The sequence below is a fragment of the Narcine bancroftii genome, chromosome 9, assembly GCF_036971445.1.
Source record: "Narcine bancroftii isolate sNarBan1 chromosome 9, sNarBan1.hap1, whole genome shotgun sequence".
Lineage (NCBI taxonomy): Eukaryota > Metazoa > Chordata > Chondrichthyes > Torpediniformes > Narcinidae > Narcine > Narcine bancroftii.
In genome coordinates, this window is record NC_091477.1 from 27,262,093 (window position 1) to 27,288,194 (window position 26,102).

The 26,102-nt window shown below is 40.3% G+C and overlaps 1 protein-coding gene across 3 annotated transcripts in view; it reads right to left on the reverse strand.

The window, feature by feature from the left end:
- The window catches only part of LOC138743350 (A disintegrin and metalloproteinase with thrombospondin motifs 2-like), a 273,394-nt gene that overhangs the window by 193,919 nt on the left and 53,373 nt on the right, over positions 1-26,102 (reverse strand). For all 3 annotated transcript variants that reach the window (XM_069898571.1, XM_069898570.1, XM_069898569.1), the window contains exon 2: positions 546-1,067. In XM_069898571.1, the coding sequence (XP_069754672.1) occupies positions 546-627 (82 nt within the window). In that variant the 5' untranslated portion in view covers positions 628-1,067. The remainder of the gene's footprint in view (positions 1-545; positions 1,068-26,102) is intronic.

Here is a 26,102-nt window from a genome sequence, read left to right on the forward strand (position 1 = left end):
TTATGATTTGACAGGAGTTTTGCAACGGCACGCCCTTGTTGGCGTGTAACACGGGGAGTCTGCAGACTCTGTGATTGTAGTTTAAAAAAAACAAATGCTGGAGAAACTCCGCTGGTCAAAAACCCTGTACTTTCGAGACCTGAGATAAAGAGACACAACCAACGCTTCGGACTTGAGCCCTTCATCAGGATACCTGCTGAGTTCCTCCAACGTTGTGTTTTTGCAACCTTCCTCGCTGAATAATTCGATAATGATGCGTAAAATAAAAAAAGATACTGTGCATTTCACGGTCATAAAAGACCCAGAGGCTGCAGAGACACAAATTACGCCCAATCCCACTGTGTTCACTCTACTAAAACCAGCGGAACCGCCCAAACATACCTTTTCTTAAAAAAAAACTTTATTTATTTGAAAAATCGTTAGTAATAGTGCAGGTTACAGTCAATAACAACATTTTTGTATCAATGTATATTAAAAAACAATTCAAAAGTTAAAAAAAATATTTTTAAATCAAAATTAAATCCCCACCCATCGCCCATACATACCTGTACGCGGGGTTAGATCAAGGCCATCCGCTCGAAGGAAGAATAAAATGACCATGTAAAATGTTCCACGGAAGTAATCCATTGCACATTTCAAAGTGTCCGAAACTTGCTCGGTTTCCGCGTTCAAGTTCCGCGGCTGCTGGGGACTGCGGTCCTGCCTTGTGCCAGAGCACGGAGGCTGTCAGGGGAAGATGCGGACGGCGCTGCCTCGCTCTCTTCACTCAGCCGGTCCTCACTTGGTGTCGCTGGATCAGAGACAGCGAACCAGGGGCCGGGAGGTTGGGAGAATCATTAAAAGCACGGGACGTATTTCATGAAGTCACTACTGATTGGCAGATCGCTGCGACTCCACGCACAGAAAGAAACTTGCGGGGGGGAGAGAGAGACTGGTGGGTTTCACCACGTGTCCATGTGGATCGTCCGACGGAGAGCTCAAGATTGTGTTCCAAAGTTGATCATTCTGTTTCTCTGCCTATTGAGCAAGGGCTCCCTCTAGGTTCCAATGGAATCTTCCCCCAAAAGCTACAAAAGAATAACAAAAAGCAACATTACCGCCAATATTTTCATTGTGTGATGACATTGTTTAATGGGTTTAATGTATCGAATATGTGGGAAGGAGGGAGGGGGGTGGGAAGGAGGGAGGGGGGTGGGAAGGAGGGAGGGGGGTGGGAAGGAGGGAGGGGGGTGGGAAGGAGGGAGGGGGGTGGGAAGGAGGGAGGGGGTGGGAAGGAGGGAGGGGGGTGGGAAGGAGGGGGAGAAAATGGCACTATGTATATTCAAGAGGGAAATGTTGATGTGTATTTTGGTCAATATGGTTCATAGTGTGAAAATTTTTTAAAAAAATAATCCTGGAGTCAAATGCAGATCCCTTGGTAAAGACTTTACAGATGCTAACAAGAAGGCCAGAGACAGCGAATTAAATTGAAATTCTCAAAATTGATCCCATTCAACCTCAGCTAGAATTCAGAAGCAAAACACCAGGGGTGAAGAAGAAAAAAAAACCCAATGCTGGAGAAACTCAGCAGGTCAAGCAGTGTCCTTTATGGAGCAAAGGGAAAGATGCAGGACCAATCTTTCGGACTTCAGCCCTTTGTCAAGGGATGGAAAAATGTGGCCAGGAGTCGAAACAAAATGGTAGGGGGAGGAGCAGGGAAAGAGCATGGTCCCAAAGGAAGAAAGTAATAGGCGGAAAAGCGTTTGTTGATGCTTCGAATAACCAAACACAAAGTGGCAACCTCTGACGAATGCTTTACTGTTAAATTCAACAATACAACGTGTAACCAGAGTCCCTGCAAATGGTGTCCTACCACCAGCCAGGTCACTTGGACTGTAATAGCATTGGGCTAACCACTGCACTAAGTCTGCTGCCCATCATAAGTTTAAACACCTTCAAAACATGGCAACACTGTCTTAAAATACATATAAAAGTGCATTTCAAAGGATATAAATCTGAAGGCTTTTGGTTAACATATGAAAGCTTGTAGTATTAGGCACCAGAATGTGTATTATTAGTTATTTGTATTCATTCTACAGTAGTTTTATTCATTATTTCATGACTAATTTTTCCAATTAGTTATATTGCATTAACAAATAAGTTTTTTTTGCGGGAAAGTATTGTGAAAGGTATGAAAAGCTGAGGAAAGATTTGAAATATATAATCAGTTGAAGTGATTGCAATTTGAAACATCAGATGGTAGTCACGCAGACTCACAATCCAATTACATAATTTCAGCCGACATCCTTAAACGGCATACTTTGGTTAGATACTATAGTGGCATTTTTTTTTTATTGTGTGGTAGTTTCTCTCCATTTTAGTAGGTTTACTGATACTAGATATTATCGTGCATAACTCACTTTGCTTCTTCATCGCAAAATAGGACCATGTTCTTAAAGTGATCTTTTCCATCAGTTCCCATCCTTCCAATACATTAATCTAAAGTAAATGGCTATTTTGTTTTTATCTTTGATAGACACTTAAAATATTGGCACTGTCTTGAGCCCAGAGGACCCCAAAACCCAGCAGCAGTAGAAATTCACCAAGACAAATAGTTACAAACAAAGGTTACTTTTAATTATCTTTAAACATGAAAACAGGATCAAACTTTAACTTATTACTATGAACTTAATCCCCTTTTAATTCGAAGCATGTGTATGTAATGTGTATATAAGTTCAGAAAAATTAATTGATTCACAGTCCAATTTCATTACTCACTCCTCCAAGTTCACTGGTATCAGGCAATTCTTATACTGTTCACATAATTTAACATTTATGAATTTCACCAGGCTTTGGTGCTTGCAAGGTAAATGGTTACCGCTCGGGTAGGTTCTTGTCAGTTTTCAGAGAGTTTTGTTGTTCACTGGGCACAAACTGGTTCCTTCTTCTTGCCGAAAAAACTTGCCCTATCTTTCTTTCTGGTCACCACAGAGTTCCTTTTCTGTTTCCTTTATTTCAAGTTAAACATTATACAGCCAGTCATCTCCTCTTGTATGGATCACAAGGGTTTTGACCAGGCTGAACTAAAAACTCACAACCCATCTTCAAAATGGCCTTTTTGACAAGCTTGCCAGTTTGTCATGTTCCAGTTCCAGCTGTTGCAGCTGAACTATAGAACTGAATTTTCTCTTTCTCTCTCACTCAGAGAAAATCACACGACCCTCTTAGAACAGCCAACTGCACTTAGACAGACTGCTGCTCTGGACCTAATCTTCCAAATTTGATCATCTGTTGCTTTCCAAAACAATAATCCATTACTCCACAGCATGTCCAATTAACACCTACTTGCGAAATCCTTATAGACACTCCTCAAAGTTTTTGCAAAGGCACCCGAAGCCTGGACTGTCTGCTTGAGCAAGCTCTGGCATTTTAAATGAGATCTGTTTTGAAGTGTTTTGTATATGACCTACACTAAAACCTGCCACAATTTATCTCCTTTAAAACATTTCTATATACAATATGAAATATAACATAATCTGTCACAGCACTTAAAGTATATTTAAAAAACTCAAAGATGTGGTTTACACTGACAACAGCCACATTTATTGTCAATCTCTAATTGTCAGTGGAAAGGTGGAAATAAGGCCAAGCAACTGAATGGCTAGCGACATGTTTTCAAGGCAACAAAGCATACTGCATTTTCATATTACCTTAATAACATCAGAAACATCTCAAGGCATTTTACAACAGGATTATTAAAGAAAATTAAATTATGCCAGATATTAGAAAATATGACTAAAGGCTTAGTCAAAGAGATAAAGTAAAAGATAACATTATCTTAAAATTAATGTTAAGCCATACAAAGACCAAATAATAGAATACTATTTCATACAAATGTGGAACAGGAACTCTCTTAAAATCTTGTTCTTGTTCAATCAAATGGAGCTTTCAAGAAGGAAATTTTTTTTGCTCAGAAAGGGCTCAAAGGATTTGTAGCAAAGATTGATAAATAGAAGTGCAGAGCAGCTATAATATAAATTAAACCAACAGCAGATTCATGGGCAAAACAGTTTTCATAGATCCATGAAAAAAGATTAGGAGTAGGCCATTTAGCCCTTTAAGCCTGCACCCCCGTTCAATAAAGAAAATGACCTGTCTTGCTTTTAATTTTACAATGTTTTTTTACCTGCAGCTTTCAAAAATAAGCATTTAACTCTGGAACCAGCCTGAATATATTAATCTCATTTTATCAGAGATTTTGCATGCTCTTTAGCTACAGATGAGATCCCAGAGGATTGGAGAATGGACAATGATGTTCCTTTGTTTAAACAAGAGCAAATAGGGACAAACCAGGAAGCTATAACAAGTGAGCCTTACCATCAGTGACAGGGAAATTATTGAATATTCCTAGAAATAGAATTAACTCACTTCAAAAAAGCATATACTTGTCGGGGATAGTCAACATAGCTTTGTTCAGGCAAGGTCGTGATTTATAAACGATTGTGTTTCCTGAGCTGACAAAGATGTTTGATGATGTTGCGAAAGTGGATGATGCATACATGGACTTTAATTAAGCATTGAACAAAGTCCCACAAAGCAGACTAATCTAGAAGATTAAGGCACCATGGAAGCGATGGGAATTTAGTAGACTGGTCTCAAAATTATCTTGGTCATTAAAGACAGAGGATAGCAGTGCAAAGGTGTTATTCTGTCTCGAGGTCTGTGACCAGAGATGTTGCATAGGGATCAGTGAAGGAAACTTTGTTGTTTGAGAAATATCAATTATTTGGACAAAAATGTAGGCAGGCTGATCAGTAGATCTGCAAATGACACAAACATTGGTGGGGTTCTGGAAAGTGAGGAAAATTATCCAAGTTTTCTCCTGGCTTTTTCACTGGTATTTGTGCTTTTTGTATCTGCATAATTTATATCTTTTTTTTTTCTATTTTCTTTTCAGACGATGCCGCTTTAGTTGCCCATTCAGAGCCAGCTCTTCAGCGCTTGACGTCCTGTTTTGCAGAAACTGCCAAAATGTTTGGCCTGGAAGTCAGCCTGAAGAAAACTGAGGTCCTCCATCAGCCAGCTCCCATGACTACCAGCCCCCCCCATATCTCCATCGGGCACACAAAACTCAAAATGGTCAACCAGTTTACCTATCTCGACTGCACCATTTCATCGGATGCAAGGATCGACAACGAGATAGACAACAGACTCGCCAAGGCAAATAGCGCCTTTGGAAGACTACACAAAAGAGTCGGGAAAAACAACCAACTGAAAAACCTCACAAAGATTATCGTATACAGAGCCATTGTCATACCCACACTCCTGTTCGGCTCCGAATCATGGGTCCTCTACCGGCATCACCTACGGCTCCTAGAACGCTTCCACCAGTGTTGTCTCTGCTCCATCCTCAACATTCATTGGAGCGACTTCATCCCTAACATCGAAGTACTCAAGATGGCAGAGGCCGACAGCATCGAATCCATGCTGCTGAAGATTCAACTGCGCTGGGTGGGTCACATCTCCAGAATGGAGGACCATCGCCTTCCCAAGATCCACTGGCCACCGAGACAGAGGTGCACCAAAGAAGAGGTACAAGGACTGCCTAAAGAAATCTCTTGGTGCCTGCCACATTGACCACCGCCAGTGGGCTGATATCGCCTCAAACTGTGGATCTTGGCGCCTCACAGTTCGGCGGGCAGCAACCTCCTTTGAAGAAAACCACAGAGCCCCCCTCACTGACAAAAGACAAAGGAGGAAAAACCCAACACCCAACCCCAACCCACCAATTTTCCCTCGCAACCGCTGCAACCGTGTCTGCCTGTCCCGCATCGGACATGTCAGCCAGAAACGAGCCTGCAGCTGGTGTGGACATTACCCCTCCATAAATCTTCGTCCGCGAAGCCAAGCCAAAGAAAGAAAAGAAAGAAAAAAAAATTTATATGATTTTATTCTAAGTTGTATCAGGGGAAGGGGGTGGGATAGGGAGGGGATAAAAATGGACTCTGTATGTCATATTGGTGTTAGAAAGAGATTGTATTGTTTGTTTGAATTTATTCGAGTCTTTGAAAATCATAAAATATTCAAAAGAAAGGAAGATTATCAAAGGATACAGTCGAATATAAATCAATTGGAAATATGGACCAAGAAATGGCACATCTGGACAAGTGTAGTGTTGCATTTAGGAGTTTAAATGTAAGAGGAAAATATACAGGAAATGGCATAGGGAGCATTGATGTAAATGGGGATCTTGAAGTATGAGACCATAGCTCCCTGAAATTTCAACAGTATAGTGATTAAGAAAGTGTCCGTCATACTTGCCTTTATGATCAGGACATTGGCAAGCCATGTTGCAACTGTACAAAACTTTAGGTCAGCCACAATTGGAGCATTATGTGCAGTTCTGGTTGTCATATCATAGTAAGGTTATGGAGACATGAAAGAGTGCACAAAAGAGATTCACCAGGATGTTGTCTGGATTACAAGGTATTGGCTAAAATGAGAGATCAGACAAACTTGAATTATTTTCTCTGGAACAGAGGCTGACAGTGACCTATTAGAGGTGTAGCTAGGGTAGATAATGAAAGTGATTTTCCAGGGCGTAAATGTCAATATTAGAGGACATTGATTTAAGGCAAGAGGAGATTTGCGAGGCAAGTGAAAAGTATATGCCAACTATTTACGTTTATTTAGTATAATTTGCCAAAACTTTTCACAGTGGAATCAGGGAAAAAAAAATTACAACCCAAAGTTCATGGTAGTAAAATCTAGAATGTGTTCTTAATACAGACGGATGACCAAAGGAAATGTTCACTCTGCTGAATGACCAAAGGAACTAATCGCAATAATCTTCCGAGACTCTGATATTCACAAAACAATATATATTTATTTGTATATATGAATACTTACCCTGCATATGTATTGTTTGTCTCTGTGTGTGCTATGTTTGGTTGTGTATCTGCATGTTTTGTACCAAGGACCGGAGAACGCTGTTTTGTTGGGTTGTACTTGTGCATTCAGATGACAATAAACTTAACCTGACTTGATGAAAAACATGAGAAGAGGATAAATGGATAATATTTGGGAAGACCTTCAAAATGTTTTGCTTGGATGTATCTGTCAATGTGAATCATCAGGAGGCTGTCAGGAAGCTGGACTTAGAAAAAATTGATTGAGCTGTGTCGATAAGTAGGTTTTTTTTTAATGACAAGATTTAAAAAGTAATATGAAAATTTAAAGGGAGGCTTAATGCATCAGGAGTTACTAAAGGTCAGGGAGCATGGAGCCAATGGATGACAGTAGACAGAAAGCAATAAACAGAAATTTATGGGAGATGGAAATATGGAGCTAGCAAAAAGCAGAGGAGAAGTAACCAAAGCAGGGATGAGAATTTCAACAGTGATTGCCGAAGATAGGGCAGGACTAAATGTTGTTACTCTAATTTGGAAGCAGCAGCTCTTGGTGATTGAGCAGGTTTCCAGTTCAGATGAAGGACATTTGGCTCCAACGCACCCCCAGCTTCTGCTGCCACTCAAGACTCCAGCTCAGTTCAAACCATCAGCAACCCAAGCCCAGATTCAAACCTCCAACACAATGAAGAAGCCTTCAGCGGCAGGGGCAATTCAGGAGCCCTTCTTGCCCTTAGCACTCTCGCAAATCCCAGTTCCAAAACCTGATTCTCTTGAGCCAATCTCAAGCAGCCCGCAGTCTGGTGTGAGTCGTTTGACCTCATCGCCAACAGCCTGCAGCCTGAGTGGGATTCTCACCCACATGTCACCAAATAGCTCATCACCTGTTTGTATCCTTCAGCCTTAGAGACCATTGCTGATCCACCCACCATGGGACTGCCCTTCGTGTCATCTCCTCTGATTTTCCTTCTCAATCAGGGGTGTTCTCCCCATTACCATTGCCCTGGGCCAGTCGGCTACTTCTCCAGAGACTGTAACTCAAACACTGTCGAACACAAACACCACCATCTTAGGCTCAGACCCTGCGGTCGCCGGATTTTAAATAAAATACTGTCCAAGCTGGTTAATGCCTGTACAGAACCATCGGCAGCAGGACTGGGTGGTAGGACCCTACGGGTGAGTGCAGTGTCTTCGCTACACACTCTCCCCAGGTCCACACTAGCAGGTTGTCATCTGGCACATTGAAACCAACATCATGACCTAAGATGAAACCAGACTTCTTGGTATTGTTCACTTTGTTTCCTCTGCTTGTTCGATGCCACTTCTTCACCATTACAACCACTTGCACGTGTGCATATCACACACACACACACACACACACACACACACACACACACACACCTGCAAAAAAGAAACTTTATGCCTTATGCATTTTGGAATCAGAACAACTATCTTCGAGTGTCGCTTTTCATTATTTTGGAACCATTTGCTTTTGTTTACAGTTTTGTTCTAAGCAATAATTTTTGGAATAAATTCCTAAAACTATCAGAAATATAGAATTTTATGGCTGGCCATCATAACATTGATATAATGCTTGAGAATAGATTGTAGAAAGATGATCTCGAAGCCAAAATGCTGTTACATTTTTCTGTCTGCTATTTCAAGTTACATATTAACTGGTTAAAAATAAATAGGCGTCACCTGCAGCTGAGGGCATCAAGCATTTGCATTTTGTTATCTCAGAACATAATATTAAGGCTAATGCTTTTTGTTCCCCCAAACTGCATTTCCTACATTTGAATATTGAAGGGGGTTGGGTCCTGAAGGCAAACAGGAAAAGCTAATGCATAACCTCGAACCTCCAAACACTGGAAGAATGTCATTTTAAAACTTGAAGATTCTGGGTGTAAATGACAGGAAAATGAAAAAGGAGCATCAAAGAAATTCAAAATTGAGAATATAATTATGCTAAGAAGAATGAAGTCAATAGAAGGAAATAGACTTCAACAACAGTAAAAATTGGAAAATCATGAAAAAATAACAAATTAAAAATTCAGCCAATTTATTGTTGTATCTATTGCTTAATATTGGAAGTTCCTGGGAGTATACATCAGTGTCTGATGGATTATATGGATCAGGAGTAGCTATAGGAGCCTGAAGACGAGCACTCAGCCAGCGGAATAAGAACAGCTTCTGCCCGTCCGACATCAAATTTCTGAATGGGCAGTGAACAACAGACACTACCTCACTTGCTCCAATTTTCTTGCACTATTTATTTATTTTTGAAATGTAATTTATGGCAATATTTGCATTGCAATGATGCCGCAAAACAACGGATTTCATGACAAGAAATTCTGATTCTGATAATACCAACAGTGTGTGGCCCCTTTCCAGCCTCTCATGTACCTACATCTGGTGGCCCATTTCCCTGGAGAAAGGTGTAGCCTACAGGGTCTTACAAATAAAATCAGGACACAGCTGCCACTCTGACAAGCTTGTGGCTGTGAGCATAAACACCAACTTTGAAATCTTACGACTGTTCTTCTCCATGTTCTTCAATATGACAGAGTTCGAATGCAGGGCATCCCTTGGGCTTTTCCCCTCCAGGAGAAGGTATCACTGCAAACATACACACCTTTCAAGGAGAGAAAGGAGAATAAAACATAGCTGTTCATGATGGCGTCCCAGTACAGAGTATTTCACCATTTCCTCACATTTCTTGGGAGAATGTGGACTGCAATTTACTGTTTCGTTCCAGTTGAATGTCATTGGTAAGATAATAACACACATATTTTTGATGATTAATCATAATTCAAATGTATTACTGCCCAGTCATTAAATACTGATTGAACCAATTATTATAAAAGAGGCAGAACAAAATGCAACTTTGTATAAAGTGTATTAAAATCTTCTGTTTACAAGAGAAATGGCTTTTCATTAGTCTGTCATCTGGACTATTATGTGCAAAGATCAGTTATTATCAAGAGTTCTTTGAAAGGTTCAATGTTATTGATTCTAATGCAGACATAGAAGCATTTTACTTTTTTCCATATGTTTTGTTCTGCAGTAATTGAAATAAAAGTACCAAATTTGCCATAATAAATTTTCTTTAACCCATTTAAAGACAGGATAGCATATTCCCATGCATAATGAGACACAAAGATGTTATAGTTTTAATAACATACTGGAAAATGAAAATAAGGAGCATAGATACAATTTACCATATTTTGTAATTTAATTTTTTTGCATCAAGTTTAAAAAAAACATTTTAACACAGTAAAAATCTCATGCATTCACATGCAAAACGTTAATTTGTATTTTTCTTTTCTCGCTGCTGATAGTCCTAGTCCCTTTCTGATATTTAAAGTTTATATCAGTAAACAATAAAGGTTAGAAATCACGGAGAGTTGTACACTGGAAGGACATGACGTGTAATCATCATTTTGATACAACACAAACACGACTAGAAATTAAAATCTCAAATTATTAAAATGTCGGTTCCATATTTAAAAGCTGCAAAGTACTACAAATCTAGCCTGCACACCAAGGAAATCATTGCTGTGTGGCCAAACTCCTGTTCGAAATGCAAGACATAAAACCTTTGATCTTCAAGGAAGCCAGCATTGGAGAAATGTATTCAGTTGGGATTAACACTCTTGGAAGCAGTGCTACAATTTAGGGCCTCACAATCCACAGAGACCTCAAAAATAATATTAATGTATGTCAAAACTATTTTTAAAATTACATTTCAGTATCGTTTCCAGGCTATACTATATTATAATCTATGATAGAAATCAAGCCAACCAAGTGATAAATATATAATTGGTAAATGCATTCATTTGAAAATAATTTGTATTGTAATTTTTTAACAAGGGGCCTCCAAGCTTTATATAGCTTAAGGCTTCACCAAGTCTAAATCTAGCACTGATAGGAAGGATATCATTAAACTCGATAGAGTGAAAAAGAAAAATCAGGATAATACTGGGACTGGAGGGCTTGACATAAAGGAGAGACTGAAGAAGCTAGGACCATTTATCCTGGAGCACAAAGGGGCAGAGGAGTGATCTTACTGAGGAGCATGATTGTTTTCGTTTTATTTTCCCCCAACAGCAGGAACGGTGCTCGAATCCCACGCTGTTTGTAAGAAGTTTATATGTTCTCCCTGTGTGGGTTTTCCCCAGGGGCTCCGGTTTCCTCCCATCATTCGAAACGTACTGGGGATGTTGGTTAATTGGGTGGCACGGGCTCTTGGGCCAAAATGGACTGTAACCATGTTGTATGTCGGTACCATGATCAAGGAGCGCTCACAGACACAAAGTAAAGGCCAAAGGCTTTATTGATCTAAAGATCCAAGCATGCCTCAGCAAGCTGCTGGCTCAAGTCCAAGAGCAGGTAATGGGGGAGGACACTTGGGCTCTCGGCCTTTATTAGGGGTCTTAAGGGGAGGGGCGACCAGTTCCGCAGGCGGGTCAGCCTCCCCAGCTCAGATGTGCCCGCAATACCATGTTCCACCACAATGTCTAGATTTAAAATTTTAATTTAAAACTTACCGCTGTGCTCACAGGTGCTACAATTGCATCTGTACTTCCTCCCTCATCACCATTCGGGTCCCCAGTGTGGAAGTAAGGATCTTTTTAGTTTAGATTGGTGTTGATTAATGCCTCAAATACATTAACACATTAATGAATTAACCAAAATATTACAACTTGGTTAATGCCGATGCTGGGACATTTGCAAATAGCTTGAAATTCCATAGCCCTAACCAAGGACAGCAGAGTGTGGGTTGTCCTGGTAACGGCAATCTGACTTGGTGAATTTCTGACAGTTTCATTTCTCTCTGGAGTCATGTTATTTACAATAATTATGGGAATCAAAACTTTAAAACCCTAATGGGAGTGGGACTTGACTGTGTGATTGGTCTACAATATGGTGCATATGTAGATGGACATCGCATTGCTTAAGGCTTATGAGATAATGCTTGCTTTCAGGGAGACTACTGTTTTGAAATTGGTTCATGTCACATAGCACTAGAGAATTTAAACCTGTGTTTTTATATGTTCAGAGAGCTCCTATCCTCTGCAGACATGATGGACCTCCCACAGACCTCTGTAACAAATAAAGGGAACTAGCTAAAGAAAAGTCTGTGTCCTTCATTCCTCAGAAGAGTAAACTGCTGATTCGGATCTCACCCCAGAATCTGGATCGAGGATTCACTCTGATCCTCCACATTAAACAATCCTTCCAAGTGAGGCAGCGCTTCATTTGTGAATCTGTAAGGGTCATTTACTGCATCTGGAGCTCCTAGCACGGAGTCTTCTGCAGAGGAGATTGGATGTGAATTGGCTGATTACTTCATTGAACAGTTTTGCTTTGTCCACTGAAAAGGCAAAGACTTCCCACCTGAATTCCATGCCCCATTACCACACTGACGTCTGTCCATGGCCTCGTCCATTGTCAGGTGGAGCCCACATGGAAAATGGAGAAACAACACCTTATATTACATCTTGGCAACCTCCAACCAGAGAGCATCAATATAGACCTCCAGTTTACAGTAACCCACTACAACCCCAACAACCCCCATTCCTCTTCCCTCATTCCTCTGACCCTTTCTCCAGCACTCAGCCCCTTCCCTTCCTTTCTCCTATTAGGGAGCTTCTTTCTCAGTTTGCTCCCTCCCACTATCATCTCTCACCTTCTTTCTCTTCTTCCCTCTCCCACCTCTACCTACCTCCTCCCTCACCTCCCCATCCCATCCCTGCCTGATTTTTGGCCTGCTAGAAGAAGGGTTCAGGCCTGAAACATCGACTTCCTATTGCTTTCCATGGATGCTATGTGACCTGCTGAGTTTCTCTAGTGCCTTTGTGTACTGGTTGGGACAAGCACAGATTCCAATATTTGAGGGGCTTAAATTATCCAAAGGTTGCTGAAAAACATAACAGAATTCTCTGCATCCATCATCCTACTCAACTACTCCTCATCCCTCAAGTAGAAAATCCTTCATATATGGTGGTATTGACCCCAACGTTCATATCATGGGGCAACATTAGCAGCTGGATTCCAAGAGTTTAATGGTTTGTATGATCAAAACATAACCAATAGATTTGATATGTGGGTAGAGAACTCCAAGGGTGAGCACAGCAAATAAGACTGCTTTCTTAGATCTAGATGCCATTTTTTTTTGTGAAGAATACTGTCTTGGATCTTGATATTCCATGCCAGAATTCAGTAAGAGGCTTCCTACCCACCTGCGGTGCCAACACAGACATGTTTTATTGGTATGGATTATCAGGACAGCACTGGGGGAAAAAAAATGGGAAGATTTATAATGGAAACATTATTCATTCACCATCTCACCATATAAGGCACCAACTATTTTAATCCAAACCCACTTCCATCAAAACCTGCTGAGCACTATTCAGGCTTTCACTGGAATTTCTGGACATCATCCCAAATTCTGATCCTCTCTGGAGTTGGAAATTTGCCATATTCCCACACAAGGATCACAGATGTCTAATATACATATATAAACAGTAAAATGGTAGCAGTTATTTTCATTACTAATGTCCTATACTGGAAACTCTAGGCAGCACTTAAAATTAAATGCTGCAAAAACATCAGGAAAAGGATCTTCCAGAAAATGAATTTGTTGGCACGTAAAGGCATCCTTGCCACCTCACAGCCTTGATACAAGGAGTAATAGATGGTAAGTAGTAGATGAATGAAGATAGTAGGTTGATGAAACTCAACCTACTTTTAAAATGTAATGTAAAAAAAAAGCATTATTTTGCTAATAAAAGCAGCCTGGGAAGCACAAAAAAAATTTAATTACTAAACAAAAGTTAAATTCATTTTTAACATTGCCCCTAAAAAGATGATCGACACTTTGGCGAATTGTACAGCACAATTAATGTACACTTATCATCCAAATAGCCAAGCAAACCCAAAAGGGATAATCCTGCCACAGCTGGTGAACACAACAGTGCTCGGAGACGCCTGTTCACTTATCCTCAGACTGGTGAGGCTCAGCTCTGGCTCACAACCCAATCAACATATCAATATCTTATTATCCCGCAGCTCTGGGCGAAGAACATTTTAAAAACTTAAAATTTGTTGTTATTTTTAAACAAGGTTTATCTCCCCCAAATAATGACGATGTCATCACTGACACAATGGCTTTAATAGAGGAGAAAAATTATCCCATAGTAAGGCAGCTCTGCTTATAATATGGGATTCCATGGGAAAAGAGGATTTACATGATGGAAAATTGCAATGAGGATTTTCTAGGCATCCAATCCCTCCATATGTGGGGTTGCCTTTAGAGACCTGGAATTTTTATTAACCAGGATTCCCAATTTACGAACCTGCAACTTTGGTACTGTGTCTGGGTCTGAGCTCCTCAAAGGCATTAGAGAGGATGCAGAAAAGGTTTACTAAAATGAATCCCAGGCTGAAAGATATTATGCAGAAAGACTGAAGATCAGGTTGTTGTCCTATCCACAGAAGAGATTGTGAGATGATCTGACAGAGTCATTTGAAATCATGAAGAGTATGGCCAAAGAAGCACTGTTTCCCATGACAGAAATGTCAAAATTAAAGTGACTGGCAAATGAGGCAGAAATGTCATGAGGAAAAACTTTACAAAATGTGTGGCTTGGATCTCGATGTACAGCCAGTAGTAAAGCAAATTCAACTGTAGCATTCAAAAAGTGAGCCAGCTGAGTATCTCAAAAGAAATAATTAACATCCGTGGGAAATAGATAGGGGTGTGAAATTAGCTGGATTTTTCTTTCATAAATCTTACCTGAACTTGACGGGTCCAATGGTCTTAATTTGTGCTGCAATCATTCTCTACCTATGTTTTTTCCCGAGATTTAAGATTCAAGATTATTTTACAGTCATGTAACAAAACAGAAAATGTGATGATATGCAAAATTTCCTTTTGTCTACTGAAAGGCAGACAAAGATTCAGCATCAGCAGAAATTGGCCCATACCCTCTACAGTCAAGAAAGAGAAGCAAAAGAGAGTCCTCTCCCCCCCCACCCCCCCCCACCAGAGTCACTGAGTGTCCACAGATTCACCTCCAGCACTCCCGCAGCCTCTGCAGTGTTCAGTCCAAACCATCAGCCACGCAAGCTCCAGATGTAAATCTCTCTTCTTTTTTGGTCCTTTTTTGGCCTTGATTATACTTGCATCAACTCATCGCCACACTAAAATCCATGTGTAAGTGCATGGCCACGATTAGATCATCCCACACCCATTTCAGTGGGATGAGCTATATTGGGGGCTTGTACTCTTCAGCCTTTCCACAAGGTGGAGTGTTCCAGAGGGAGTGATCGGACCTCAGGCAGCTGCTCAAAGCTGTAGCCTAATGAGATTTGGCAGTCGAATGTGATTTCATTGCTTTTAAATGACATTTAGTTCACCTAACTACAGAAAGGATATCAGTAAGATTGAAAGAAGGCAGAGAAGATTTATTAGGATGTTGCCAGGTTTTCAGGAGTTGAGTAACAATGAAAGATTAAACAGGTTAGGACTTTATTCCTTGGAGTGTAGAAGAATGAAAGGAGATTTGATAGAGGTTTACAAAATATAGACAGAATAAGTATGAGTAGGCTCTTTCTATTTATGAGAAAACATGGCTTTAGGGTGAAAAGGAAAGGTTTAGGAGGAACATTAGGGGGAAGCTCTTCACTCAGAGTGTGGTGGAAGTATGGAATGAGCTGCCATCTGACATGGTAAATGTGGACTCATCTTACGTTTTAAGAGTAAATTGGATAGATACACAAATGGGAGAGGTCTGGAGGGTTATGGAGTGGGTCCAGGTCAGTGGGACTATCAGAATAATGGCACAGACCAGAAGGGCCAAATGGACTGTTTCTGTGCTGTAGTGTTCTATGGTTCTATTTAAATAGTTTAGGGCAATAAAGAGCAATTTAGAAAATATGTTTTGCATTTCTTCACAACTGACATCCACATCTGCTTAACAATAAAATTCATATTTTTGCTTATGTCCCAATGAATTGAATGCTTTGAAAACTTGCAAATTTGATACTGCTTAAAAGTACTTAAAGATTTGCTCAATTTCAAGACTTCTTCTTTGATGTTTTTATTTTAAAAATGCAGTATAACATTCCTTTTGTTTTCTTTGTCATTAAACTTCTTAAATCAACTTGGCGGCACTTTTTATATTATTCTGTTTCAGTTACTTTTTGGCTTGGGCTTCATGAGGAGTTGAAATGGCTTCACATTGAATTTCCATCGGCAACCATCTGGTATACACTAATACACTGCTAAATTATATCAATAATGAGGATTATAACCGTCTCACCATGTGAGTCTTACACTTTGTAATGAATCACATTTCATCAGTTCCAGCTCAGTAGAGTTACCATGGTGTAATTTTAAACATTCATCAAAACATTTATGAGATCAGTGGTTCGTCCAAAAACTTCAGCAACATATTAAAACATTTTGGGTTTGGGTCATATTGATATATTTCCGATTGGTGAGAATTTGCAGTTAGCTCATCGAATAAGAAATTTAAAATACTGAAAGCTCATCCAGAGATTAGTAGTAAAAGGGAGGATTCATTATCACTGCCTCTCCTATTTCCACACAAAAAAAACCTCTTGAAAAAATGTTTAGAATACCTTTGAACTTCGGACGCATCCCCTTTAAAAATTGTTCACTCTCATCAGAAATGTCTATATATATGTATTTGATCATCGCAAATCAAATCCTGTAACAAGCATTGAGGTTGTAGATGAAAGCTCCCTTCCTCTATTGTAGTTGTGGATTCTGGAAACAAACTTACATAGCCCATGTAAAAAAAATTACATCATTGCTTTGCGCAATTAAGGAGGGAGAACTATTTCCCTTCCATTTTCAAATACCATAAACTTTCGAGAGGGAATTAATTCCCATGGTGCTAACTTTTTCCGAGTGTTTTCAGGATAAGGAAAGAGTTTCTTTTTAAAATGAAGATAAACATTCAGTTACAAACATTATAAAACTATTCTTAAAGCACTAGCATATCAAATTTGCTGTCCTCAGTGAATTGAAGGATAAGGATGGTATGTGGGGGCCACTGACCAATAGTGACTCATACTGCAAATTATTTTCATTAAGTAATATTGTGAGATTTTACCAACATGTTGAAATTTGTTATTTATAGTCAGATATTCCTTTACCCAGGTAAATTTTAAAATCACTTAACAGCTTTAGAGCTATGTGATAGTACAGATCTATCACCAATGTATATAGTGTATATAGTTACAGTATCTAGACTGTGCTTACAGCGATTGGCTGAGAGCTAAGCCACGCCTACTGTCTGGGCCTTAAAGGGTTGTGTCCCTAGCCAGGTCGGATCATTCCGGACTGGTCGGCCACCTGTGTAGAGCTCCTGACTTTTGTTAATAAAAGCCTTGGTTTGGATCAACAAGTCTTTGATTCTTTCGACGAGCTCTACAAGCTATCAATTTTTTTTAAATGGCTTATAAAATTACCAGTTTGAAGAAATGCACACTTTGATAGAAGATCTGCATCCTTCTAGTTCACTTAACTTAACTATCTTTAACTCACTGAGGAATGCAAAAAAAGAGTTCAGATTATTCTTGAGTTCATGAGACAGACAAGACACAGAAGTTCACCCTCAGCTTTCAGAAAAAAAGGCCATATTCAACGTCACCAGAAGAGCCCAATGATGGAAGAGAGAGCCAGATGGATAAAAGCATGCCCATCTCAGATTTTACATTCAAGTTTCTTTTATTGTCATGTAAGTACAGAACAATAGTACAGAACATGTAATATTACAAGAAATTGCCTTCCGCCTGCAGTCAGGCAGACAAAGAGTTGCCATTAGTGCACCCAGCGCCACTTGCAATACAAGAGAAAAAGAAGCAAAGGAGAGTCCCTTCAGAGTCGCTGGGTGTCAGCGGATTTGCCTCCAGCACTCCCGCAGTCTCTGCAGATCATCCATTGCAACTGGAGCTCCAGATCAAAACCTTCTGCATCGAAGGCCCTCAGCACCCTCACAAATCCCAGCACTGATACCTGGTTCTCAGGAGCCAGTCTCCAGCAACCCACACCCCATGCAGGTCCCCCGCTGCAAGTCGCCCACAAGCCTGTGTGTCCCTCAGCCGCTGAACCCGTCGCTGATCTGCTGCCGTGGTCACTGTCCTGTGGAGTTGTCTCCTCTGCTTCTCCTTCTCAATGGGGAGGGGAGGTGTTCTCATTTCTGGTGCGCTGCTCCCCAGAGTCTCAACCCTCCGTGGCTGCTGCCAGCATGGCTTTGATACAGCAAAAATAAACTTGGAAGTCAAAACATGTTTTACTTCCAAATGGCTGAGGGGCTCTTCTGGTGAAGACATCCCTGCTTTAACAGTAATCTCTTCGAGAGGAAATCTGGGCTGAGAACTTTGATACAATCTGCAGGCTGGTGTAACATGCCACTTACAGCCAACTGCATTCTCAATGAACTTTAGGTCCCTTGTTACTTATCAATTGCAGGTAGGAGAATTTGGAATTTCTCTCAGAAGTAAACATTAGAAAAAAACCTGCAGATGGTGGAAAACATGCAGCATCCGTGGAGGGAGAAATAAATATAACATTTCTGAGAAATGACCTCACATTAATACAAGGAAGATTTTGAACAGGTTTCAAGTTTCAGAGGAGTAGGTGGAGAACCCAAAGAAACATTTGTGATAAGACCAAGACTGAATGGCACAAGCAATGGTAACGCCTGCTGGTAAATTACAGCTGGACTGACTGGAAGGGATGGAGGCAGAAGGAGATACAGTAAATGTAAACAGAGGAGAATAAGATAATAAAAATATAGAACTATGAGATACAAAACACTGAAGATGTTGGAAATCTGAAAATAAAAGAGAATGCTGGAAATATTAAGTACCTGGGTAAACAACGCTGAGGACTGCTTGGGCACGGACTGTTTGAGAATAGTGCTTGTCTGACTGCATAGTCCTGAGATTGAACTTAGCCAAGTGAGATGAGGGTTATGTTAAGTAACAGGAGAAACTCCGTTCTGGCTTTGGCTTGAGAGTATAACACAATTTGAAAGTGACACTGGCCCAACACTGGTAAGTATTTTGACAAGTTTCTTCTTTCTAAAGTTCTCTGTGAAGGTGGGCATTAACATACAAGTGAGTGGAAAGCATCCTCTACCACTGTGGACCTTTTCGGAGTCCAAGATAAATATGTGAACAAAAAGGTTTTCCAATACCAGAAATGAATTCCAGAAGTTGGTGGCTGGAATTCATATGGATACCTCTGCTGGAAATTGTGGATGGCATGTTTAAGGAGATAGTCACACTGCAGCTTAAGAGCATGAAATGGGAGACCATCAGACATGCAGCCTCGGATTTTCCTGACTTCATCTTGCTCATGAACAGATCTTTGTTTTTGAAGGCGATGGTGATAACTCCTCAGGGTGTCACTTAGTTCAGAGACACAAGAATAGAGGCAGAAGAGTGAGGAACAATTGTAAGAAGAAAAGAGAGGTATTTCAGTAACCATTAATCGGTTGTACCCCTTTTGTGCCACAGTCAAGGAGGTCCCCAAATGGTTGCAGAACACTGATTGATTAGAGGATGTGAAGAACCAGGTCCACATTGGCACCAACAGTATTGGGAGAAGGAGGGGCAGGGACTTGCAGGCAGATTTTTGGGAAGCTAAAAGTCAAGAAGCAAGACCTCAGAAGTTTGAAACTTTTCCACACCGCATGCTACTGAGTACAGAATTGGGAGTAAAAACACAATGCTGGAGAACTTATTCGGACATCTGCCAACATTTTTCCATACCTTGATGAAGGGCTCAAGCTCGAAACATTGGTTATGTATTTTTACCTTTGCTATATAAAGGACACTGCTTGACCTGCTGAGTTTCTCCAACATTGTGTTTTTTACCTCAACCACGGTTTCTACAGATTTTCAGTGTTTTACAGGATTGGGCGCATTGAGCAAATGTGTGCATTGCTACAGAGATATTGCAGGAGGGAGGGCTTCAGAGTTCTGAAGCTTTGAATCCATTCTGGAGAAGGTAAGACCAGTCCAGGTCAGATCTGCTGCACTCAGCAAGTCCAAAACCAGGACCAACATCCTTCCATGGGGCCTTCACTGGTACTTTTGGGGAGTGTTTAAACCAGCAGTAAGGAGAGATGAGAAGAAGAAACAATGAACATTGGAAATACAATATGCAAAATAAATAGGCAGTAAAACAAAAGAAAGCAACAAATGGGTTCAGATTATGGAAAATGTTGAAATGCCAGATGCACAAATAGCTGTAGATGGGAATTGTCTAATTTCCATTACAGAACAATGGTTGCTCGATGACACAAACTGGAAACTAGTTATTAGAAGGTATTTAACATTTGGGAAAGACTGGTAAAGGAAAGGTGGTGGACTGGCACAGCACAATATAGAGAAAGGATCCTGTCAAAGCACATCATGATATATAATTAGAAGCAAAGTTGGCTGCACTTCTGTGCGATAGTACAGATTCTATCACCAATGTGTATATGTAGTGTAGGATGACTGTGATTGGCTGAGAGTGTAGCCACGCCTACTGGCAGGTCTTAAAAGATTGCTCCTAGCCAGACCAGGTCATTCTGGACTGGTCGACCTACTTGTGATATGCTCCAGTCTTTTAGTTAATAAAAGCCTTGGTTTGGATCAACAAGTCTTTGGTTCTTTCGACACGCATTATATTCTGCAGCTACTACAACAACAGTCCTACAGCTGGTGCTGGGCAGGAGTTGTTGAGGGACAGAGGCATGTCTTTCACCACAACTCCGCAGGGTCCTACTGTCTAGTCCCGCATAGTTTTATACTGGCTGTAGAACAGGGCAGACGGCAGATTTTTCTTTACAGCAAAGATTCACAAACATCTGTGCCCAAAATAGCAGCACACATGCTCGGCAGCTCAGACCAGAAGGGCTGCAAGCTCTGGATGAATAGCGGTCCGGCGTAGGGGCACCAGCCCTGCCAAGAAGGAGAAATGAGAAAGAGGACCCATCATGGTAGCAGACCACAGCGGTGGACCAACATGGAGCTTGGACTCAAACCAAGCCACAGGCTGCCGGAGATCGACTTGTAGGAACCAGCTTTCAGGACTGAGAATTGAGAGGCTGCTGATGGGAACACTTCCCAAGTGTTTTCAGGGTTCAGAACCGGGGGCTGAGGAGAATGACTTGGATGCTTGAGCTCAGGTTCACCACTGGACAGAACAAGAGGCTGTTTGGCTTCAGAGATTACAGGAGTGCAGGAAGCAGCAACATCAGAGGGTGTGATGAGTTCCACAGACAAACAACATTTCTGAATGGATTTTGTTTTGCTTTTTTCTTGTCTTGAGAGTAGCACTGGATTAGTGCCACCTCCGTATTTGCCATTACAGGGAAAACAAAGGAAATTTATTTTGTGTACAAAACAAAGGAATGAAATCCTTTTTGGGTGGAGCTATGAAGATACAGAGTATAAAATATTGATGAGTGCTGTTTTAGGTTTCCAAAAAGTAGTTGTGATTTAGGGTAGGATATAAATAAGAAATTTAAGGTGCATATAACAGGGATTATGTAGAATAATGAAAAGTTCTAATCACACATCGACAGGGAAAAACAACTGAGTATTAATAGTGTGCAGGATGCATTCCTGGAAAACATACAAGATAGATTTCTGGATGAAAATGTTGATGTGCTGACTTCAGAGAAGGCTATTTTAAATGGAGGTCTCTGCAACAAGAAATGGGTTCATTAATAATCCTGTTGTGAGCAGGGCTCTAGGAAAGAGAAAATGTATCATGATTGAATTTTACATTAAGTCTGAAATCAATTCAGTTCAATCTGAGACAAGGTTTTTAAACTAAAAGAAAACAATGGAAGTACATGGGGCAGGTTGCTACAGGGGATTGGGAAACTACATTAGAATGAAGGGCAGTGATCAGGCAATGGATAGCGTTTAAGGAAATAATACGTAATTGTGATAAATATATATTCCATTAAAATGCAAAAATACAAAAGGAAATGTGATCTAACTATGGATTACAGGATTAAAGATAGCATTAAATTCAAGACAATGGTTTAAGAATTGCCGGGGAGAAAAAAACAATAAATTTAAGGAGTAAAACTCGAAAGTCTGCAGACACTGTGATTGAAGTAAAAACACAATGCTTGGAGAAACTCAGCAGGTCAAGGAGTGTCCTTTATATAGGCAAGTTAAAGATATGTTCCATTTTCAACCATTTTGTTCGGATGACTACTTACATATTGCTCACACCTTGAGGACGGGCTCAAGCCCAAAACGTTGGTTTATATAGCTTTTCGTTGTTTCATCGGGTTGTCCTTGCACAATCAGATGACCATAAACTTGACTTTACTTTTGTGATATAAAGTACACTGTTTCTCCAGCACTGTGTGTCTTTACAATAAATGTGATCATTGCAAGCATTTTTAGAATTCAAATGATGAGAAGAAATAGATAAAGAAAGGAAACAAGAAAGAATATTAGGGTAAACTGGTGAGAAACAGACAAGAAGAGGTTTGTAAGGTATACCACTAGAAAAAGACTAACAAAGAGTTAGAGAAGGGAGAATTTATTTTGGTGAATAGCAGAGCAGTTAGACAAACAATAAACAAACAATATTTGTCCTCATGGAAGAATATGTAAAAACCTCCCAGAAATAATAGTGAATCGAGAGTCTGTACCAGTGGTAAAACTTCAATTTATTCTTGGGAGAGTATCTCTCTTGTCCATAACTGAGCTGAGCCAATTAAACTTTGACAGAATGTTATTTCTCTCTCTGAAAGTTATTCATTTTCCCTGAATGAAGCTTTTGAAATTGGCTTTGCTCAACCAATAATAATACAACGTTTGATTTTTAAAAATTACAGAATGAGCAGAGAAGGAAAGACAATTGTATACCTTTTCCTTTAAAAAAAAGAAAGTTATAATTAATTCAAAAATAACTTTAAACTTTATTTTTCCTTTTTTTCCTTTATTTCACTTTCTTTTGGGTTGAGTTTTTTTTTCTTTTTGTTTGATGTTATGCTTTACTACATTATTACCAATGTGTGTTGGTCTTTTGAATTATGTTCATATTGAAATCTTTTTCCTCTATTTCAAATATAATTGTATCATTCAACTGTTTATATATTAAATACCATTAAAAGGAAGAAATTTGTCCATCATCCACTGAATCAAAAAATTACATTGCTACAAATGTTCCTTTTGTTTTCCTTCATCATACATTTTGTTTCCCTGACACCCAAGATGAAGACTAGAAAACTGTACACTCTCACCACCCCAATGCTGCAGTAATAACTATGTCACCAGCAAGAGCATAATTTCCATACCCACAGCCCATTTGTTTCCAGTCATCCCTGTGTCTCAGACACATCAAATCTTCACAGGATACGTAGACATTTCATGCCCCTCCTCTGTTTCCTAAGATTCACACTACAAAGTCCTGCAAACTGAACATGATAAAATGTGCAAATGTAGTTCAAATCTCTTTACAAGTATCACAAGACTTTAAAAAATGTCTAGCTAAAGCCTACCTTTCGGTGCTTAGTCTAATAGAAAATATTTAAATTGTACTAAAAGACACAAAGAGATTAGAGAAAAAAACAAATGTTATTGCAAAGCATATGTTAGATTTTAAATTGGATATTTTAATTACAGCTATAATAGTATTTGCAAATATCTGTAGAATATTTGCATTTCCAGCACAATTATTGTGTTGTTCTCATCAATTCTAATAACATCATTCCATTGCAATCATTGCCTTTACTGCTTGCTTTGTTCTGAAATATAAATATTTTCCATTCACCTTTTCAAGTTCAGCAATGCAGAGGAGCATTTAAAGGTATTTTCTACAAAGCCCATTACCAGTATACATTCTCATAAATAAAGCTATTGTAGCCATGTGCTACTCGAAAGACACACACACGTGGTGTAGTCGGGTTAAGCTCTGAGTTTATTAGGGCTCAGGCCCGACTTTTATACTTGCATTGTTCCTGCTGCGGCCCCCCCTTGGCTGATGTCACAACAAGCATAATAAAAGTGGGTTTCCCGCGCGCGGGTACTTTCCTGCATAACAATGCCCTTCTTCCCCGCGCACTGTCCCTGTCTGTTGGCTGCACAACAAGGCCAGCTCCATTTTGGGGTCACTGGCTTTTAAGCTGCCCTTGCCCTTCACTCTCTGGTTCGCTTGTTGGGGCCAGTGCTGCTGTGCGGGCTGCTAGCCTTTGGTTGCACTCACTGCCTGGAGCGCCGGCTCGATCGCCACCGCAACAGGCTGCCACATTATAAAGAAAAAGTTTGGGTTTTAAATATTGCTGATCATATGTTATTTGCTTATTGTGATAGTACAGATCTATCACCAATGTACATAGTGTATATAGTTACTGTATCTAGACTATGCTTACAGCGATTGGCTGAGAGCTAAGCCATGCCTATTGTCTGGGCCTTAAAGAGTTGTGTCCCTAGCCAGGTCAGATCATTCCGGACTGGTCGGCCACCTGTGAAGAGCTCCTGTCTTTTGCTAATAAAAGCCTTGGTTTGGATCAACAAGTCTGGTTCCTTCGACGAGCTCTACACTTATATAGATTTGAAATTATTCAAAATGAATTCAATTTACATGAGAAAGACGGGGTGAAAAGTGGGAGAGCATCTTTCTACCTGCTCCTCTCAGAATGACTGACATCTCATGCGCAGGATGATAATAAATACAGAGGAAATAAAGGATAAGAGCACACTGATTGTAGGAAGTTTTAATCCAGTTCATTATTAATGCAGTGTTCAAGTGTAGAATCAGAAAGCTCATTTAACAGAAGAACAGAAGAACATAAGCTGGAAAGGCTCAAAAAGCCTTTTCCTATGAAACTTGCTCTTTAAGGAGATCATGCACAATTTGCACTGTTGGGGACTATAACATATTCAGCCTTTTGAAAGCAGTACATTATAGCAAAAGTAAAGTACCCAGGTAGCTGAAGCATCATGAAGTGATTCAAACATAAACAGGAGCAAGAGTAGGCCTTATGGACCAAAGAACCTGCCCTACCTTTCAAGAAAGATTCTGAAACATGATTCTAGCATTGCAGATTTCAGTCATCAAATTCATTTAACTGTTTTCTATTGATTGTTTGAGGGAGTGAAACACGGAAGTCTGCAGATGCTGTGATTATAATAAAAACACAGTAAATGCTAAAGGAACTCAGCCAGTAAAGATACATGACTGACGTTTTGGGCCTGAGCCCTTCTTCAGGGTATAAGCAAAAAGCAGGCAGTTGTCAGAATAAAGACTGGGAGAGAAAGGGGAAGAGTGGGAGTGGGAGGGGGTGGAGTCCAGACCAACAAACAAATTGGATATGATAGGAGGGAATTTATTTTGGCTCTGTGAAAGGAGACAGAGATAAAAGAGAGACAGAGAGAAAAGGCGATGAAGATTTGCTGGGGGTGAGGAGGAATTAACTAAATCGGAGGCCAATGTTAATGCCATCCAGTTGGAGGGTGCCCAGATGGAAGATGTGGTGTTGTTCCTCCAATTTTCAGGTGGTCTCAGTCTGGCTGTGCATGAGACCATGGACAGACATGTCAGTAAGGGAAATGGTCAGGGAATTGAAAAGGGGAGTGGTCCCAGCAGAAGGCAGAGAGGGGAGGAGTTGGTGGAAATGGCAGAGATGTTATGTTGGACAGGAGGCTCGTGGAGTGGTAGATGAGGACAAGGGAAATCCTGTCCTTCTTGCACATGAGGATGGAGAGGTCCAGGGATAATGGAGGATATGTAGGTGAGGGCCAGGTTGATAGTGGTAGAGGTAAAGCCATGTTGTTGAAGGAGGATATCTCTGATGATCTGGCATGGAAGACATCATCCTAGGTGAAGATGCAATGAAGACAGAGGAATTGAGAGAAAGGAATGGAATCCTTACAGGAGACAGGGTATGAAAAGGTATAGTTGAGGTAGTTGTGGGATTTTGTAGTTTTGTAGAAAATGCCTGTCGAGTGTATATCTCCTGAGTTGGAGACAGAGAAAAGGGAGACTGTTGCTCAAGAAGGACCAAGTGAATATGAGATCAGGATGGAAGTTGGCTGCAAAGTGGACAAAGTCAATGAACTTATCACAGGTGAATGAGGCAGCACCAAAATAGTCATCAATGTAGCAGAGAAAGTGTTGATGAGGCTTGCGTGTGTAGGCTTGTTACATGG